Consider the following 20,445-nt stretch of genomic DNA (forward strand, 5'->3'; position numbering starts at 1 on the left):
GGATTTAACTACATGTTTATTCGTATATCCAATTTGAATCCCAGATAAACTTATTATAAAAAAAACTTCTATCTCCTTTTTTGGAAGTATAATTTGATCACACAAAGTTTAATAACATGGTTTATATGCAGAAGTTATAATATTAATTATCATTTACTTGTCAATAAAATTATAACATATAATTTTGTGTATTTTTTTAAAGGTGTGAATTAATCACAGATATCATGAGATTTAATTTACGTTATCTTAACTGGTTCGTGTTAAAGAGCTCACTCAACATATACATCTTCCCAAATTAAACCCTCAATGAGAAACCCCTATCATCTAGAGATCAGAAGGGGAAAACTTACTCAGCCCACTATAGGTGGTGTGTATAAGTTAGTATGAATTATAAGTTAGTATGAATTACATGAGACAAACAAGCTTATATATATATTATTAATAATAAAATAGTAAAAAAAAATCAACTTTTAAAAAGCATTAATTTAAAATTTTGATACTTATAAATAAAACTATAGTGTATAACTGTATAAGTAACGAATTGATCAAAACGCCATTTACATTACTTCATTTATTTCTTATTTTTATTATTTTTCTATGATATCCCGACATTGACACTTTAAATGGCTATATATTTATGTAGATATACTATACTAATTATAATTTATAAAATAAAATATATATTTAAGACTAATTAATTCAAAGCCAGTCTTTATATTTATCATTTATGAAGTTATATCTTTATCTAAACATAAAAATCGCATGATCGAGTTTCGTTTTATTTATTATATAGATATAAATTATTCGTATATAAACTAAACCCTACAGATAAAATCACAACACCTGAGATCATTAAAAACCAAACGAACCAGCTGCTACTGTTATTTTTCCTAACAACCAAATATGGGTCACCATTAACGAAATAAAATTAGTATTTTTGCAAGACATCAATGAAAACTCAATCAATTGTGTAATCACGGTTAAGATATTGCTTTTTTTGTAAGAGTTTGTATAATAGAAACTATGCTACACTATCCACCGCCTTAATATGATTTAACATTCAGTATTTACATTTGAATATCTCAATTATTTTTTAAGTATATTTTTACATATAACGTATAAGTATTTTTTTGTTCCATATATTAATTCTTATATTGATATTATTGTAAAACCTTTGTATTTGACACGGGTCTAAAATCTATATATATATATATATATATTAAAAGGCAACTGATCTAATCTCAATTGACCAATCACAACCCTTAATTTCTCAAAATGAAGTAATTCAATACATGTCTAAATTAATTTACACTTTTTTGGTTTTTCATCACCAATTAACACTTTAACCCAATTTAAAAATAATTAATACTGTATTGCATAATGTCTATCTAATAACAAAATATCGCTTAAAATTAGAGAGATTGCAATATTTGGATTAATACGAATTAATATTTATATCAATATTTTATTTTATATTATTATTTGTAATCAAACTGATTGTAATATTGTTGTTATAATTAGGTTAATCATTGTTGTTATTAGTAATTGGAATCAAACTATATTTAGGATATAAATACTTCTTATATAAACTGGGTCTTACAAATAAAATCACAACACAAAATCATTGAAAACCCACAAATCAGTTGATACTTTTATTGTTCTTGACAACTATGACTAACGAAAATAATATTACCTTTTTTAAAAGAAATAAATGAGAACTCGATTAATTGTGTAATTAAAGTTAAGATATTGTTTTTTGGAGGAGTTTGTATAATAATAACTCTACTATATCATCCAACCTTGATATAATTTAGCATTCAGTATATATATTTGAATATCTCAAATTTTGTATAAGTATATTTTTACATTTAATATATAAAATTTTTTTGTTCCATATACTTATTCTTATATTATGTTGATAGTGTTATAAAACCTGTGTATTTGACACGGGTCTAAAATCTAGTAAATAAAACTATAGCGTATAACTGTATAAGTAACGAATTGATCAAAATGCCATTTACATTACTTCATTTATTTCTTATTTTTATTCTTTTTCTATGATATATCCCGACATTGACACTTTCAATGGCTAAGTACGTACACAATATCAATGCAAGACACTTGACATGCATTTCAATGTCAGTTAAACCACTTGGGCGATGATTAATCTTCACCATATAAAATATGATATTATAATTAACACATATGCATTATCTTAATGTTTCAAACATTTTCTTTATCTATACTTTTTCCTTAGAATGGGGTATATGCTAAATAAATTATTCGAAAACACAAATCGCACGTTTAGTTAGGAAAATACATACTTTTTTGTTTTCTAGAAAAAACATATAGTTTTTCAAATTTTTTTTTTTAAAGAACACTGTTTTGTAAATTTTTTTTTTACATTGTTTTCATATATATTAAAATGAAGATTCTCTAAAATTACTTTCAAGTTTACTATTAAAAGCATCTTAATATTTGGATTGAAATCAAAGGTTAAAATTTAAAGACATTTTTAAATCTTGACCCTTAATTTTAATTCAAGAGTGTTACAATTAACAACGTACTTTACCAATAAAGTTATAAATAACTTTAAAATAACCTTATCCGTTATATTAACATGCACTTCCCCGTCCCTCATATCACTCTTGTCCCTATAGCATATAGATTAGAGATAGTTGCTTAGCTACTACATTTCATGTGTTACATCGTTTTGTTACATCATATTATAAAGATTTATCTTAATTGTAAAAACAGGTTCCAAATTCGGGAAATAAACGATCATTATTAAATAGCTAGCCAACCAACCCACAAAAAGCAAGTATATATAAACCAAGAACATCCCTTCCAACAATGAAGTATCCTCTTCAACTCCACAAAATGTCATTTTTGCTACAAAGGTTTCATCTCACACGTCTTCTTTTTTGTAGTAGCTACCTTTTGATCCTGGTTTCGTCTCGAGGGCAAATTTATAGTCCTCCAAATGTCGAGCGGTTAACAGAACGTTTTCATCCAACATTCATTGGAGAAAAGTTGTCAACTTATTATGGAGCTTCAAACATTTATACAAAAAGCAATGGATCATATACCGATATTATTTTAGACAAATCTTCAGGTAAAAGTATATAAGTATATAAACACACACGGTAAGGTTCTTTTAAAACAAGTTTGAAAGTAAAACTACACGAAAATTCACAAAGTACAAATATATAAAACTGATACATGTAGCAAAAATATATAAAATAACTAAAGAAATATATAAAACTAATTCATTAAAGATGTAATCAATTAATATGATAAGTTTCATGATTCATTGATACCAAAACATAATGCATAACGATTTTTAGTTAGACAAAAATAATTGTTTTATTTGTTTTATTCATACTAATACAAAAACACATAAATAATAGAGTTAATTGTACAAATTATCCATATAACTTACACATTTTAGTGGTTTTTATTCCTTACCTTATTTTTAGTGAATGTCGTTCTTTATCTACTTTCTTTTAGCAGATTACATCTTTTTAGGGATGTAAGGTGTTATAAAACTCTACACACTTTTCGTTTTTTTCATCCTTCAAAATAATGTAAGGTGTTAAAAAAAAGTAAAGAGGAAAAATGAAATCTATTAAAAATAAATCTAAGGTTTTGAGGGATGAAATCATGAAAATGTGTAAACTGTAAACCACCAGGATTGATTTGTTCAATTAACTCTTAATAATACATATATTGTACTCATGACTTGAACCCATTTTTCGGACATGGTTATAGGTTCTGGATTGGTGTCAAAAGATAGATACCACCACGGATTCTTTAGTGCTGCAATTAAGTTGCCAATGGGGATAACTTCAGGAGTAGTACTAGCATTCTATGTGAGTTTTTTTTTTCTTTGCACAATTGTCATTAAAATATTTATTATAAATGTACGTTTAGTGAAATGTCTAATATATATCTGCATACCTTGATATATGTTTAGATGTCTAATTCAGATGTTTTTCCACACAACCATGATGAGATTGACTTTGAATTGCTCGGCCATGAGAAGAGAAAGGAATGGGTTCTTCAAACAAATATTTATGGGAATGGAAGTGTCAAAACAGGAAGAGAGGAAAAGTTTTCCCTTTGGTTTGATCCTACTAAAGAGTTTCATCAATATAGCATGTTATGGAACATCCATCACATAGTGTAAGTTTCATCATGATCACTTAACCTAAAGTTTAACCATTTTTGAAGGCTTTGTGTAAAATTTTACAATGGACTCATATGATGAAAAAGTTAGATATACAAATGTGTTCGTGATAATTGCTATAATTGTATACGTACATAAAATGGACTCGTATGATAAAAGTTTTTATCGCTAGCCTTATATAGTTATATCGGCGTAAAATAAAAATAATACGCATTGTTACAAAATTTAACGATTTTGAAGGTTTTGTTTGGCTGTTATTAACGATTTTTAAGAGTTTTTAGCATTTTGGTAGTTTCCATTTATCATTTAGTTACACAAATACTTCTTTATGAGTTGTATTGTTAGGATAAACTTTTAAAAGTTTAGATTTAGTTATTTGTTTGACATGTAACACCTATATAGAATACATTATTTTGGAAACAAAATTACACTAAATAGATACTCGTAACCCCTTTGATGTATATGGTTCGGCCTATGTGAATGAGGTTTTTAGGCTTTTAGCTTAAGGATACACTATAGAATGTGAAATTGTTGATGCTCAATTACATTTCCGTAAGCAATACGTACAGGTTTCTCGTCGACAATGTACCGATAAGAGAAGTAATTCACAACCAAGCCTCATCTTCTATATATCCATCAAAGCCAATGTCACTATACGCAACCATATGGGACGGTTCAGACTGGGCCACACATGGAGGGAAATACCCCGTTAACTATGCATATGCACCATTCGTTGCATCATTTGGAGAACTCGAAATGGAAGGTTGTGTGATGTCAAAAACAAATTCATCATCTAGTGACTTGTGCTCAAAGACATCAACACTTTCAAGTGCGGACCCGGTTGATGGAAATGAATATACAACGCTAACGAGGCAGCAAGCCGTTGGTCTAAATTGGGCTCGAACCAAAGTTATGATTTACTCTTATTGCAAAGACAAATCAAGATACAAAGTTCTTCCACCAGAATGCAATGCTTAATTAGTTACAGTTTACAATCCAGTTGTTTGTTTTTGTTCAAGTATATACAATATGTTCTTGATGGTTTGACCATTATACCCATAGCTGGGATGATATATTTGACTTACCAAAAACATGCATCGTTAATTCAAAAAGTATAGTAAACTCCTCTTTTTGTTTTAATTTTTTTATATTTAAAATACTTATAGTACCCTTAATCTTAATAATATACAACTAACATTATTTATAATTCTATTTGAATAACCAATATACCTTTAATGATATTTACACTTTATATCATTAACTTACACCACTCACTGTTGATACTAGTTACCAGTTACCACAATCATCACGTTACCATTACCATTATCACCGTCGCATTGTACGAGTATGATTTTAGTTATTAAATAACCTTGTTATTATCAACCCATTTCTAGTTTTGTTGAATGTTGATTCCAAAAACTTGTAGAGTTGCTTCATTGGACTATTGGAGAAAAATATATGTATCTCTCGCGCGTGTAGTCGTGTTTACATCTTTGCTTGCTAATATACTATATACTTATACGAGAAAAGTAACTATAGGACTGTTATGTATTTAATTTGGGTGAAAATTAAATTCCTCAAATATCATTATTTTAATATTTTAAATAAATGTTTGGTCCTCCATGATTTTTATGGTTTGAAAAAAGGTATGCAAAAGATTTTTCATCCAACTTAGATGTCTAATAGCCTCATATTCCCTTCTCCCTACTTATATTATAAGAGGTTAAGGAGTATATGGTTATTGTACACCTAAACTTAAGTATAGAACTCTTACATTTTAAAGTTTTAATCCATAAAAATATGAGGGTGAATCATTTTCATATATATTAAAAATACATGGGAGTATGTATATCTCAGTATTATATATAGCATATAGGAAGAAAATTGTGAAAAAATATATCAATAATCATATTTATTAACAATTGTGTTGTATTTATTTTTTAAAAACGTGAATTACTCATGAATAACAAAGAAATCTAAAATATGTTTTCTTATACGGGTACGCCCCACCCTTGTCACATTATATATTCTTACTCTAAACCCCTCTAATTAAACTTGTGTTCTTTTGTTATATTAGGTATCTTAATCTTAATATACGAGTATACTATAAAACAGTTGAATTAATAACTTATTAATCAATCAAATCGTTTGATTTTATAAAATTGACTCTCGCGTATATAATCATGTAGATAAACTATAAATTAAAAATCCTAATAATCATTATCCAAATATATTATTATATTAATATTTGTATTAATTTGTAGAAAAAGTCTCATTAATTTACACTTTTTTGTTTCCATTAATAATTTACACTTTTTACCCCTGAATACTAAATTTATATTTATTTTTAGCCATGAACTTGAGAGAATTTTTAAAAATTTAAATTCATTTAATTAATTAAAAAAATTTCACCATAATCTCTCAATAAAAAATGTACATAATTTTATCCTTTTTTATATATTAGCTTTGTGTATTAATGTTTAAAGTTATAATTGTCATTAAAATCAAGAGTTATAATTGTTATCAAAGAATATGAAAACAATCATAATTGTTATCTAATTATCATAAAACATATGATTAAAAATAAACCTATTTGTGTTATAGACTCGCATCATGATCAAATACATAAACTTGAATTCAACTACAGGATCACAAATACATTTATATTTTGATTTTTAATTATCTTTCATAGATCGACCGAATTGGTACGGAAGTTGTAACATGGAAAACCACGGAAAACACGACTTATTTGAATAACCCGGTGACCTACCAATTGTAGAAGTAGGATTTTTGGCAAGCAATAAGTAATATCACATTGTGAGTAAAACTGTTTTCAAAAAATTTTATAATAGAAAAATTATTATAGCATGAGCCTTGTGGAATGACTACGACAAACAATTTCATCAATATGTCTCAACTAATAATGAAAGTGACGAATCTATGATTATGGTACTACAACTTGCAAAGTATAACACTTGGAACCGTATATGTTCAAAATTATAAGCTTTTATAACTTAAATGTATGAAAATCTAATATTGATACTATCGTAAACCCCGTATCCAACACTGAACACGGGTCTAAAATCTCGTTCGGTTCCTAAATAGTATACATATTTTAAAATGGAAACATACGGAGGCAACATACTCTAATATTTGGTTGGTTGGTTGTTCCCCTCTCACATATTTAGATCTTTGAGCTTTACATCCAAAATCAAAACATTATTATTATTTTTTTAAAGTCAGAGCGGATAAATGGCTAACATCCTTAATTTTGATGCGTCCACGCCGGGTTTGAATTTTGGCAATGCCCTAAAGGGTTTGCTATCCTATGTGTTGATGAGTATAACATTGCTAAGACCTCCTCACCACATCTACATGTGGCGAGATTTGAACCCATGATCCCCTATGAAGAAACCACAAAGTGAAAATCTCCCTAACCACTAAGCTATCACCCTAATGACAAAACATTATAGGGGGTGTTTGATATTGCGATTACAAAACAAAATCTACGTTTTCAAAATAAATTATGCGTTTTCAAAACTGCGTTTTGAAAAAGCATGTAGGTACATGCTTCTCAAAAACTGTGTTTTCATAGCCGATAATCACTTTTTCATATAAACACTTTTTTAGATTATTTACATTTTACAAACGCAATAATCAGATAACCAATTTATAACACAATCCCAAACACCCTCTTAATATATAATAGTTTCAGTGATGCAACTTCCAACTTTCCAAGTCCTTAAAAGTAGTCAACTTAGCAAATACAAGTCCATTCTGCATACTTGATGCTTCCTTTACAAAATACAATAAAAGTCATTCTTATAAATTATCCACTATAAATCCGATAATCCAAACAAACATTGTTTAGAAATTTCGACTACCAATCTAAACAAAAGAACACCAACTTTATATTGCAAGACTAGTTTAATTAATATTTTATCATTATTAATCTCCTCCTTTTGATAATCCTCCGTAACCACCATCCAATACAAATAATTGCCGGGCAGTTGTTATCATATTGAATCGCGCATTTTTTTAGTTCTTGCTAAAAATTTGAATTTAATATTGAAAATTGTAAATTTAAATTTAAACTTGAGTTATCAAAAGCAAACAATTATCCACTAACATCCTATTCCACAACTACGATGCTAGTGTTGCTTAATTCATTCTAGCGTTGATGATGGTAACTTCAATGGCTCCATAAATTGTTTTCAAATTTCAATAACGATTAGTTTACATACCAATCAACATTGAATGATGATCTGTACTGTTGTACACCATTTACTTTTACCTAAAATAGGTCAAGGACAAACTGTGACACTGTAAGCGCTCTAAATGGTATACAGATGACAACCTATCAACATTAGACACTATTATAATACTAATCAAACTATAATAACTATTAGTTATAAAGATCCTTCATAACCTAACTATTATAATACCAAATATTAATCACTAGATCACACATCAAGATATCAGATCAAACGTAGGTCAATAAGGTAAAGAAACTATCATTATCTTCATAAAAAATTCTCAAATACATTAAGCCAAAAGCAGCTTTAGCCAATAGATAACCACAAGTGGGCAAAAAGTGACAAAGATATTCTCACTATTATATTTTCCCAGAAAAAGTAATTATACTACTGTATTTTATTAATTTATAAGGCTAAAAGATACAATATTAGTAATATCCAACCAAAACTCCAATTTCAAAAAATCCTAAATTGAGTACCATATCATTACATCATAATAAAATATGTAAATACTCGTATATTTTACTTATTAGTCTGTTACTTTTACCGTTCCATTCAAAAATGTCATATTTTAGATTTTTAAATGTCATATTTTAGATTTTTAAAGTCTTTTTTTTTACATGACTTAAATTAAATCTTTATGTTTGATAATATTTAATAATAGTTATATAAATTAATTATATTTTAAGAGTGTTTTTATTAATATAGCTTTTATCAAGTTTTATTTAATAATAGTTATATAAATTTGTGATGCCATTCCTACTTATTTGAATTTGTTTTCAAGAGGGATGGATGTTGATACTTTTCGCTGCCTTTATTGTGAAAGAAGGATTGAAACGTCTCTGTATGTGTTCAAAAATTGTAAGCTAATGATTGAAACGGGAAATAAAGTGAGGCAGTGGGTTAAATTGAATTTTTCGATGATGTCACCAAATGCTGTTCTTGACTGGGTGGACGCGCTCCAACTGCCTCCCAATATAGACTCTAGATTGAAAGCTATATTGTTCGTCTGGTGGTGGTTTATATGGAAAACTAGGAATAATTTTGTTCACATCCGAGAGAAAAACGATGAGGTTTTTAATGCCATTGTAGCAACTTCTTTTTTGTGGATTACGAATTGAAGCAACAAACATAATAGTTCTTGGATGGATTGGACAGTGAGCCCATTGACTATTGATTGAAGACTCGAGTGAAGCTTTTTGATCAAGCAAGTTATTGTTATTATTATTATTTTATCTTATGTACTATCTTTTTATTGGTGATTTTATTGTAATTGTACTTTGGTTGTGATCTCTAGTAATTTACTATACGGTTACTTCTATTAATATATATTTCAACCGTTCTAAAAAAACCTTTTATATAACACAAATGATATATATTTAAAGTTAAAGTTTAAAATTAAAGATTATTAGAATTAAAAAATGAACACATCTAATCTAATGAGACTAAGGAGTAATTTTCATAAATTGACAATGTAACATTTTGTGATAAACAATTTTAATATTGTAAAAAAATGTTATACCTAAGTGTTAAAAATGTGAAAACCGATTTTTCCAATTTTCATCATATTTAGAATACAAAAAATATAAAAAAAAAAGAAAAAAGAAAACAAAAACATTTTATTTTCAGTCAAAGTGGTTAGGTATTCTATAGGGTTTTAATCACATCTTCAACATTTGTAAGGTGGAAATGTCAATACGCTGTCTCGAATGTTAACAACTAACGCGCTATTAATATTTAAAAGTTATGTCAAAAAGTAGTTCAAAAAAGGTTTTTCATATATCTATACTTGTTTATAAAAATTATCACACCTCTCAATTTTGAAAAGTGTTATATAATATTTACATACGAAAGTACTAAATTGCTTTTAATAAACACCCACTATGGAATAAATTTTTATAACTTACCAAATTTGTTCCTATAAATTAATTTACACTTTAAACCATTATTTTAATAATTAACACTTTAAGCGCTTATCTTTCAAAATATTTTACTATCACCTTTACATCAACCTACACCATTTGACACTGTCAACACCACCAATAGTACTGTCACCGACAACACTAGATCGTCATCACTACCGCCGCATCACAACACTGTCAAATACCATGCTAGTAAATATTCAACACATGCATTTGAAAAAATTTCTAACTTTTGATGTAATAATAATAATAATAATAAGGATAATGATAAGTTAATCTAATTGGTGTGTGTAAAGATATGCCTAATAGTAAGATGATGATATGTGAAAAAATCAAGAGACAAAATTAGGAAAAAAATTGATAGAATCCACATGTTAAATTCTTAAGATTTTAGGTTAATTTTTAAATATATGAATTAGGTTGATTAATCATTATGAAAATGATAATGATAGATGATAAAAAGATAACATTTTTAAAAGAAACAAAAGAGGAAACATATCCATGCGTCTTTCCTAAGCAGAATCTCAAATTCCTTTTTATTATTATTATTATTCAACATTCTCTTTACATTTCCGTCTTTTTAGGGTTCTCACCAATTTTCACACTCTCAAAACACACACACACACACTTACATACACATAACATACATACATACATACACAAAATGACGGAAAATAACGCCGCCGTCACTGATTCGCCGATGAAAAAACTTAAAGAAGGAGAGAACGGCGCCGCCGCCGCCACCAATGGCAGTGGTAGCATATCCTCTGTTATTCCTGGCTGGTTTTCAGAAATTAGCCCAATGTGGCCTGGTCAGCGTTCCTTCACTTTTTATATCTATATCTATATGTATGTATATATTTATATTTATATTAATATCTGATTGCTGTTTTACAGAGCTTCTTTTCTGTTTTTAGATGTGTAATTTTGTTATTTTTTCAATATATATTGTTTGTGTATGTATATGTTTTTCCAAATAATAATAATAATGATAATAAAATAATCTTTGTGTTCACTAGCTTGTTAAAAAGAAAAAAAAAATCAGAGCTTGATATTTTTCCTTTTCTTTGTTTTTACTTTCAGATAGCAATTATGTCTATTTTTTAAAGTTTTTATTTTTAAGATTTTTTACTTTTTTAAAATTAATTTATTTGTGTATATGAGTGTCTCTTGGGTTGTTTGCAGAGCTCCTCTGTTTTACATTTTTGTTTAGGGTAGGGTTTTTTATTATTAAATTATTTATATTGTTGAAAGGCTATGGTTAATACACAAAAAGTAATTATTTTTATATACAATATTTACCGCGTATAATTTTTTATTTTATTTTTTGGTATTAAAGCTATAACATGGTTGTTTGCTGAGTGGAGTTAACATGTATAAATCTTTTTAAAGATATTTTCATATTATTGTTATTTTGGGGTTTGATTCTAAGATTGTTTAAAGCTGTATTTAATCATCAAGTCAAGGCTTTCTCAGTTTCTGTTATTTTTGGTCCGAACTCCGAAATGGTGAACTATTGCCTTGTGATCTACAAACAAATGTTAAATGATTTTTCACTTACATACTTAAAACAAAAATCGCAGCGTACATTTTTCTCGTATATACTTTTTTCAAGATTAGATTCATTATTAAGTAAATTAAAAGTATTTTGTTGTATTTGCCACTTTGTTTATCAATGACTCTACAAATGGATGTGTTATTTATTTTGGTGCAAATAATGATGCAAATGATGATTATAAGTATCTATGAATTTTGCTGATAAATCCTTTTGGTCTTAAAAATCATAGAAGCTATATAACAATTGCTTTGCGCCAACTAACTTTGGTTATGGGTTATTGTCGCCCATCTTATCTATCCCTAGGCATTAATCCTAAAACTACTTTGATTTACTTCTGCTTAGAGCTTTAATATTTGTTTCATTTGAATTTTTTCATCTGTAATGCATGTAAATAATACTGTGTTATGATTGTTGATGACTGTATACAAACCTTTTTTTTTATAATTGTTTAGAAATCTTTAAATTTTTGGAAATTCATTTGTTGCATATCATCATGATGTTTTCACTTTATACTTTGTGTTTACTTACAAGCATATTATATTTAAAATGTACTTTGAGTTATCCGTGCACTTAGGATGTTATGATTGCAGTACAATATAATCCCAGTGATATATATGATTAGAGAACTAAACTGTCAAATTTAGTTGAGCATGCATGTGATTAAAGTTGTGCAAAAGTCAATCATTCATGTTTTCTGGTACACCCATTTTAAAGCAAAAAAAAAAGTTGATTTGTTGACTTTTCATAATCTGAAGATGATTTTTTAAATAATATTTTGTGAAGTACTTTGTTTTCTTGTCTAAAGTCTTGTATATTCTTAGTATATGTATTTTCATTGATAAACCAATGCTGATTTTCTAGTTGCTAATCGATCTGTTGAGTCTTAGAGGTCAACTTGATACTCTGATATTGTGGTCCTACCTTTTCTCAGTTACACTTTGATGTACGCCTTATTCTTGTGTCTAATCAGTTACGATTTTATTTCTTTCTATAGTGGATATTATATTAGGGAGTTTTGGTGGTCCATTAAAGTTTCTATTTTTCCTTAGCGTATGTAAGTGGATGACTCTTAGCCAAATGTTTAAATAACTGTGTCATGATTGTATATTGAATACTTTAGACCAAAACTAGTGTTATCATCTTGTGTGGGTGACATATGTTAAATATATGGTTTTAGCTTTAAATTGGACTCTTCTTGATGCAAATTGGATTTCTTTTATGGCACACAGAGGATTTATGGCTGGGAGATGTATAAGGGTTCTATTGTAATAAGTACTGATTGTATCTAGTTATTTTTGCTGACAGACCCTTTCATTTACATGCAGGAGAAGCACACTCTTTGAAGGTTGAAAAGATACTGTTTCAAGGCAAGTCCGATTACCAAGATGTTATGGTTTTTCAGGTATTTTCTCGCATTGATAGTATGTTGACTGTTGTCACACTCTTCACTTATTTATTGTTATAGTATGTTTTGCTTTTTTTTTTTTTGAATAATCACTTATGTTAATTCTGCTTGTTTCAGTCCGCAACATATGGGAAAGTTCTTGTACTGGATGGTGTAATTCAACTTACAGAGAGAGATGAATGTGCCTATCAAGAAATGATTACTCATCTTCCACTATGTTCGATCCCAAACCCCAAGAAGGTTTTGGCAGTATTTAGAACTGCATATTTCTGAGCCTTTGAGGAATACTGTATTTCAATAACATAAACTAAAATAAACAATTTCACAGAAAGAATTCAGCCAATTTTTCAGTTTGTATGTTGTGTTTTACATTCTCTATCTGCAGGTTCTGGTTATTGGAGGAGGAGATGGTGGTGTCCTGCGAGAAGTTGCTCGCCATTCTTCAGTTGAGCATATTGATATATGTGAAATCGATAAGATGGTGGTCGATGTGCGTCATCATAATCCTTTCTGAATGTATTTTTTCCTTTTTTGTCAAGCACTCCAGGCCATAGAATATTTGACGCTTAACGTGTATAGCGAAATCTTGTTGACAAAAACAATATCAGTTCCTATGAAAATGTGAACACCCAAAATTGACTTAAGTACGAAAAATAGACGAAGATAGAAGTCATTATTCCTTCTTAAAACTAATATTTAGTAGGGCGTCAAAAGTTGATGCGACTTCCTTTTTCCCTTTGCAGGTTTCTAAAGAATACTTTCCCGATGTAGCCGTTGGATATGAAGATCCCCGTGTCACACTTCATGTTGGTGATGGTATGTACATGCAATGAAATATAGACTTCTGACATTCTAATTTTAAGTTTTAATGTTGTGAAGACTTGATATATATCTATTTTTCATCCGTTAGGAGTTGCATTTTTAAAGGCTGCCCAAGAAGGAAGTTATGATGCTGTTATAGTTGATTCTTCAGATCCCATAGGTATTCCCTGCTGCTAAGTGTCTCCTTCCTCCAGACCAACAGTAAGTTGGCAGTTTTGACCCGTATACAATTAAAACTGGATCTTGAACAGATAAAATGGAAAAAATTATAATATTAATCAAAGTAAGTGGTCAAATGGGCCAGTTAGCTTTTAAAGTGTTTTCAAATGCTAAGATCTCCTATATCTGTTTATTAAAAGTATAATATGATCAATATTTTCATAGTAGTAGTAAAATGGTAAATGTTGTTGCATGACACGTTTGGTCCCACATTAGATGTGCATGTGTTGCTCTAAATTTAACCTGACATGTTACCCAACCCAACCGTTATGCCAACTTTACTGAACGCCCTTTTAAGTTGAACTTAAAGTCATTTTGATAAACTTACACGGTGATTTAATTCAGGTCCTGCACAAGAACTTTTTGAGAAGCCCTTTTTTGAGTCTGTTGCGAAAGCACTTCGTCCAGGTGGGGTGATGTGTACTCAGGCTGAGAGCATATGGCTGCACATGCATATTATTGAAGATATTGTTGTAAATTGCCGCCAAATTTTTAAAGGCTCTGTCAACTATGCATGGACCACAGTTCCTACATATCCAAGGTAATCACTTGCTATTTTTTTATTGTTTAGAATTTCACTAGATAAGTGCATGGCTCTTTATGTCTCTGTTTGAGATGGAGCCCATTGGTTTTGGATGACATTGTTCATGTCCTCAAGGAGATGAAGCAAGATTGTAAGGGCGCAAATAAGGCTCTTTGATGAATACGTCTTTCTGATAGTGTCCACTAGATGTTACAGGATTGGCGGGTTAGGCAGCTTGGGTAATGGGATTGTGTCGAAATGGGTCATCATTTACATGGTTTGAAATTGGTGGGGCTGTTGGCAGGCTGACCTGACAACAATCCAGTCTACTGTTAAAATTTTTATAAATATTAATGGGTTATTGTTTTAGAATACATTATTTGAGTAAAGCAAAGGATGCTTCTGCATCAAAAAGTAGACTTTAGGTGACTTAATTTTTTCAATTTTGTCTGATTCTTGTCTCGTTTAGTAAAGTTTTAATGGACCCGTGAGATCAAACAAATCCAAATCGGCCCAATCGGTAGTAAATGGGTTCAGTTTGCTATTTTTAGTGCCCACTCTTCATTATGTTTTCTTTGTATTTTCTTTATGCACATCGTTGTTTCTCTAAATGGACCATGAAACTAAACAATGGCTTTACTAGAATTCTAGAAAGGATGAAAGAATATTATCTCTTTGATGAGTGTGCGTCTTTCTTAGAAAACATGGGATTTATTTGTTTCTTCTGTGCTCAAAATCAGTGTGGTTCTTTGTAATTTCTTTATGCACTCTGTGTTTTTCATTTAAAGGATCCATCTCCACTTATGAAATCAAGTATCAGACCCACAAATGAAAATGATGATATGTCATGATGAGTGAGCAATTTTTTTTTTTAGAGTTCGTTTTCTCTGATAGTGTGAGCTTTCATAGTGTTCTTATATCCAATGCTAATCATCATCTTTTTCCTTTTCACTTTGGATTTGAGTTCATGGATCTTCATTTAGTTTTTAACTGCGTTTTTTCTCAACTAGACCTTAAAATGAAGCAAAGATGCTTTCTTTTTGAAGGGTGTATGTATTGATAAACTTCTCATATTCCTTCTTTCGTTACAAGTTATTGTAATTTTTTTCCTGATGTTTGAATCCAATTTGATTTCAGTGGGGTTATTGGCTTCATGCTATGTTCAACCGAGGGACCGGAAGTTGATTTTAAGAACCCAGTCAACTCGATAGATTCAAAGGACGGCCAAAGCAAGTCACCCTTGAAGTTCTATAACCAAGAGGTATGTTTTAACTTTTAATTGTTAATCTGTTATCCAAACATATTTGCATGCAATTCTTTATGATCTCTCAATATTAAAGTTTATTCAATGGTTTCAACAAACAGATCCATGCAGCTGCTTTCTGTTTGCCTTCATTTGCCAAGAAAGTGATTGAAGCCAAAGCGGAAAACTGAAATATAAAAAGATACAGCTAGCGAGTGAAAGCAGAATAGCTGATGTAAAGTTTCGCGGCTTCCAGTTGTTGATTGGAGATGGTTCGAACATCTTCAAGATCGATCAGAATCAGAATAATTTGAAGGTTTTTGTTTCGATCACTATGCTACTGTATCAGGTCGTATTCAATATTCCAGATTATGGGATGCATAACAGTATCCCCTTATATTCGTGCACAATTTGTTTCCTTCCATAGATTTTATGGGTGAAATTTCAATGTTAACCCAATTTGTTGGGCTTCCATTCTTCTTTAATCTTTGTGGTTAGGCTCCAGGCTTGTCCTATATAAAAGATTGGGCTTCAGAGTCACCTTTCAATCTTTCATTGTGTCCACTCAAAGGTATATAAATGGTCATTGAGATGGGTGGTTGTGGGCTTTGAAGATGATTAGTGGGAAACGTTTCACATTTCTCGTCTTAGCTTGTATTTTTTTCCCCTTGTCTTATCAAGGATAGGAAAGTATGTCCAAAATGTAGACCGGAGTATTGTGAAAACCCGCATTTAAAACTCTACTCTTAATAGTTAATACACACACATAGATGGCTTTCTGTCCGAAGTGAAGTATCAATACACAAGCTTAATTATTACTAACATACATCTTAGTAAGTGAAGTATCAATACACAAGCTTAATTTTTATTGACATACATCTTAGTTATCATACATCTTAGAACTAAGATGTATGTCAGTAGTAAATAAGATATATGTTATTTACTAAACATCTTAGCGACTAAGATGCATATCTAAAAGGTGAAACTACACCTCTACCATCACCGATCACCCCATTCTCTCTCTTTTATGAATGCCTTTCGGGTAAAGCTCGTATCTAACCTGTTAGCTTTATATTTTGTAGTGCAAGTTTTGTAATTAAGTAATTGTGTTGTCCTTTGAGTTTATTATGTTTTTGATAAGGGTTTATCATGTAATTCACAATGTACTTATGTGTAAATTATGGAGGGGGTTTAAGTGCAATTTATGTCTATATAAACCCCCCACATGTAATGAAACTCAACCTTTTTTGCACAATATTAATCATAGTTCTAATACCTATATTCCTTCAAATACCTACTTTCCTTTATTTCATCTAAAGGTTCACTACACAATTAGCATACATTACACTTAGTATCAGAGCAAAATCACAACTTGTGAAAGATCCATGGATTGATTTTGTTCATTTTGTGTGCTATTTTGTGTTTTTATCCCAAAACCGAAAGCTTTGTTCTTTATCCTCTAAACATGTTAAAGTAATCGAATTTCTCGCATTAATTCACTCCTTACCTTCCTAAAACATCACCCATAAAGTTTCAAATCTTAACTTAAATCACAATGTCTTGAAATCGAAAAACAAACTTTCTGTTCTGAATACCGGGTTTCATACCGGTTTACATATTTCTTGTTTCGTAGGTCTAATACCGGGTTTCCTCAGTGTGTTTCATTGTTCTAATACCGGGTTTCATACCGAAATTCGTACCGTTTTTCCATCGAAATTTTCATTGTTCTTTTACTTTCAATACCTGGTTTACACCAAAACCGGTATTAGTTTACCATTTCCTAAATTTAAATAACTCTTCATAATTTTTGACTTTATCTTCGAAAACCGGTTTTCCTACTTCCATTGTAGAAAACCGGTATTAGTTCATAATTTCTAGTTTTGGCTATTATAATACCTGGTTTACCCCAAAACCGGTATTTGTTCTCCTTTTCTCCAATTTTCTAACTCGTTATAATCTTCAAGGTTTTCAACGAAAACCGGTATTAGTGAATACTTCATTGATTACCGGTATTTGTAAAGGGTTGCTGTGTGGTTGTGTTTGAATACTTTAATACCTGGTTTCCACCAAAACCGGAATTTGTTCCTCTATTGAACATTTATTAAGCCGAAACTCTGTTCTTCCTCTAAGTTGAAAACCGGTTTTTGTTCTTCCAAAACGAAAACCGGTATTAGTACATCTATTGTAAAAAAAAAAAAAAAAAAAAAAACCGATTTCTTTTGAGATTTGCTGTGTGGTGGTTGTTGAAATACCTGGTTTACCTCAAAACCGGTATTTGTTCTTTAATTCACAACTTTTGTGAAAACGTTACTCTGCTCAACTTCTGTCTTCAAAACAGGTTTTTGAACTACCAATGACTACTTTGGACTCTCTAATCATCGGTTCTGAGACTCGCCCACCGGTATTGTACCGTGATTGCTATCCACAATGGAGAAATCGTTTTATGAACTAGGTCTCTAAACAACCTCTCGGAGCTCAAGTGAAGGAGTCATACAAGAATGGGCCAGTTGAACACACTAATCCAGTTACCAAGGAACCTCTACCGCCTGAAAGCTGGAGCACTTCTCAGAAAAACCGCTCTCAAGCCGATGATTTTGCTGTTTCCTATCTCTACCATGCTCTTCCAAATGAAATCTATCGAAATGTTGACTCCTATGTCACTGGTAAAGAGATATGGGATGAACTCGAAAAACAATTTCAAGGTTCTGAGGTCTCCACTGCCATTCGTCTGTCATTTGTTCTTGACTTGTATGAAACCTTTAAGCAGGAAAAAGGTGAATCTCTTGAAAGTGCGTATGACCGCTTTTGTAATGTCATCAATGATCTGAGTAAGGAAAAAGTCAAGAAAACACAAATGGAACTAAATATCAAGTTCATCAGAAGCCTAGAAGATGTTTGGCAAACATTTGGTACTCAGATCAACACCCAATCAGATTTTCACAAACTCGACATCCACAGTTTGTATGAGAAGTTGAAATTGAATGCAAGGGAAGTTATGAAGAAACAACAATCCAAGGCTCTTGAAAACTCAAGCACAGACCCACTTGCTTTACTTGCTGAGAGAAAGTCTTATCGATCCTCCAACATTTCCATTAAAGAAATGAACTCTGATGACGAACCATTTGTTGAAAGTGATCCAGAAATGGATGATACAGAGAAACAAATGTCTCGTGACTTGGCATAGTTTACTCAATCCTTCAAACGCAAGTACTTCAAGCGTCGACCGACAAACAATCAACTCCGCACTTCATCCGTGTCTTCATATGCCAGAAGTTCCAATGCTCCAAAGTTTGACTCCAATGACAAATCTGCTTCCACTAACAAGAAGATTGAGAATCCCAGAAAGTTTGAAAAGAAGGTTTCTGAGCCAAAGCCTGAGTCAAAGAAATGTTATAACTGCGGTGCTCCTGGTCATTTTGCCATACACTGCCCAAAGCCCACTCTGAAGAACAAAGAATATTATCAAAACAAGTTGATGCTTGTCAAACAACAAGAATGTGGCATGGCTCTCTTTGCAGAGAATGAACAGTGGCTCCATCTGACTGATGAAGAAACCGAAGAATTGAAGGCAAATGTTTGCTTCATGACTAAGATAAAGAAATCAAAAGCTCTTGATGAAGGAACTGCCAGCTCGGAGACAGAAGATGACGAGGTAAATTATAATCTTCATTATGATATTCCTCTATTTGAAATTACTCGTCTACAGTCTGAATGTGATAAAACTGTTGCTCATAACAACTCTTTAACCCTAGACATGTCTTTGTTAAATGAAGCTTTGATTGAAAAAGACAACCTTTTAAAGGATTTTCAACTTCAAATGGATTTCGATGTTCTTAAAAAAACTAAAGCCTCAGTTTCTTTCACTCCTACATCTGAATTACTTCTTGAAAAAAAAAACCTTGAAGTAAAAGTTCATGAGCTAACTCAGATTGTTAAAGAAGCACAAATTGCCAAATCTAATGAGTCATTCCGTGCTGACGCATTGTCTGAGGATCTTGTTACCTTGCAACAAAGACTTCTCGAAACCAAACCTACACTCAAAGAGTTTGAAGATAAAATCTCTGACTTAAATTATGCTTGTCGCATCAAAGATTCTTTAAACCAAAAGCTTGAGAATAAAATCGATGAATTAAAAGAACAAATCAAATTTTACCAAGTCAAGGTTTACAAACTTGATCGTTCAAACAAGCAAATTTTCCTACATAAACCTCGAGATTTTGATTCTAACTTTACTCAAGGGTTGGGTTTCGAGAAACCCAATAACTTACTCACTGGAAGAACTGAAGTCCCATCACTGTATGATGCTGA

The 20,445-nt window shown here is 30.6% G+C and overlaps 2 protein-coding genes across 2 annotated transcripts; both read left to right on the plus strand.

The window, feature by feature from the left end:
• Positions 1-2,871: 2,871 nt before the first annotated feature.
• LOC122584472 (probable xyloglucan endotransglucosylase/hydrolase protein 33) lies at positions 2,872-5,266 on the plus strand. Its single transcript, XM_043756630.1, has 4 exons — positions 2,872-3,115; positions 3,772-3,872; positions 3,977-4,185; positions 4,759-5,266. Exons 1-4 carry the CDS (start codon positions 2,881-2,883, stop codon positions 5,165-5,167), a joined length of 954 nt encoding a protein of 317 aa, XP_043612565.1. The 5' UTR covers positions 2,872-2,880; the 3' UTR covers positions 5,168-5,266.
• A 5,658-nt stretch (positions 5,267-10,924) lies between these two features.
• LOC122584470 (spermidine synthase 1-like) lies at positions 10,925-16,622 on the plus strand. Its single transcript, XM_043756628.1, has 9 exons — positions 10,925-11,179; positions 13,251-13,327; positions 13,448-13,570; positions 13,716-13,820; positions 14,074-14,146; positions 14,241-14,312; positions 14,717-14,912; positions 16,032-16,155; positions 16,260-16,622. Exons 1-9 carry the CDS (start codon positions 11,032-11,034, stop codon positions 16,326-16,328), a joined length of 987 nt encoding a protein of 328 aa, XP_043612563.1. The 5' UTR covers positions 10,925-11,031; the 3' UTR covers positions 16,329-16,622.
• The last annotated feature ends 3,823 nt before the right edge of the window (positions 16,623-20,445 follow it).

The sequence above is a fragment of the Erigeron canadensis genome, unplaced genomic scaffold (genome assembly GCF_010389155.1).
Source record: "Erigeron canadensis isolate Cc75 unplaced genomic scaffold, C_canadensis_v1 Conyza_canadensis_unscaffolded:31, whole genome shotgun sequence".
NCBI classification, from domain to species: Eukaryota; Viridiplantae; Streptophyta; class Magnoliopsida; order Asterales; family Asteraceae; genus Erigeron; species Erigeron canadensis.

Bases quoted from the DNA above. Each gene is read 5' to 3' on its own strand.
- LOC122584472 (XM_043756630.1), top strand. From the start codon at position 2,881: ATGTCATTTTTGCTACAAAGGTTTCATCTCACACGTCTTCTTTTTTGT. The intron at 3,116-3,771 runs GTAAAAGTATAT...ACATGGTTATAG, and splicing joins TATTTTAGACAAATCTTCAG to GTTCTGGATTGGTGTCAAAA. The intron at 3,873-3,976 runs GTGAGTTTTTTT...ATATATGTTTAG, and splicing joins GAGTAGTACTAGCATTCTAT to ATGTCTAATTCAGATGTTTT.
- LOC122584470 (XM_043756628.1), top strand. From the start codon at position 11,032: ATGACGGAAAATAACGCCGCCGTCACTGATTCGCCGATGAAAAAACTT. The intron at 11,180-13,250 runs GTCAGCGTTCCT...ATTTACATGCAG, and splicing joins AATTAGCCCAATGTGGCCTG to GAGAAGCACACTCTTTGAAG. The intron at 13,571-13,715 runs GTTTTGGCAGTA...CTCTATCTGCAG, and splicing joins CGATCCCAAACCCCAAGAAG to GTTCTGGTTATTGGAGGAGG.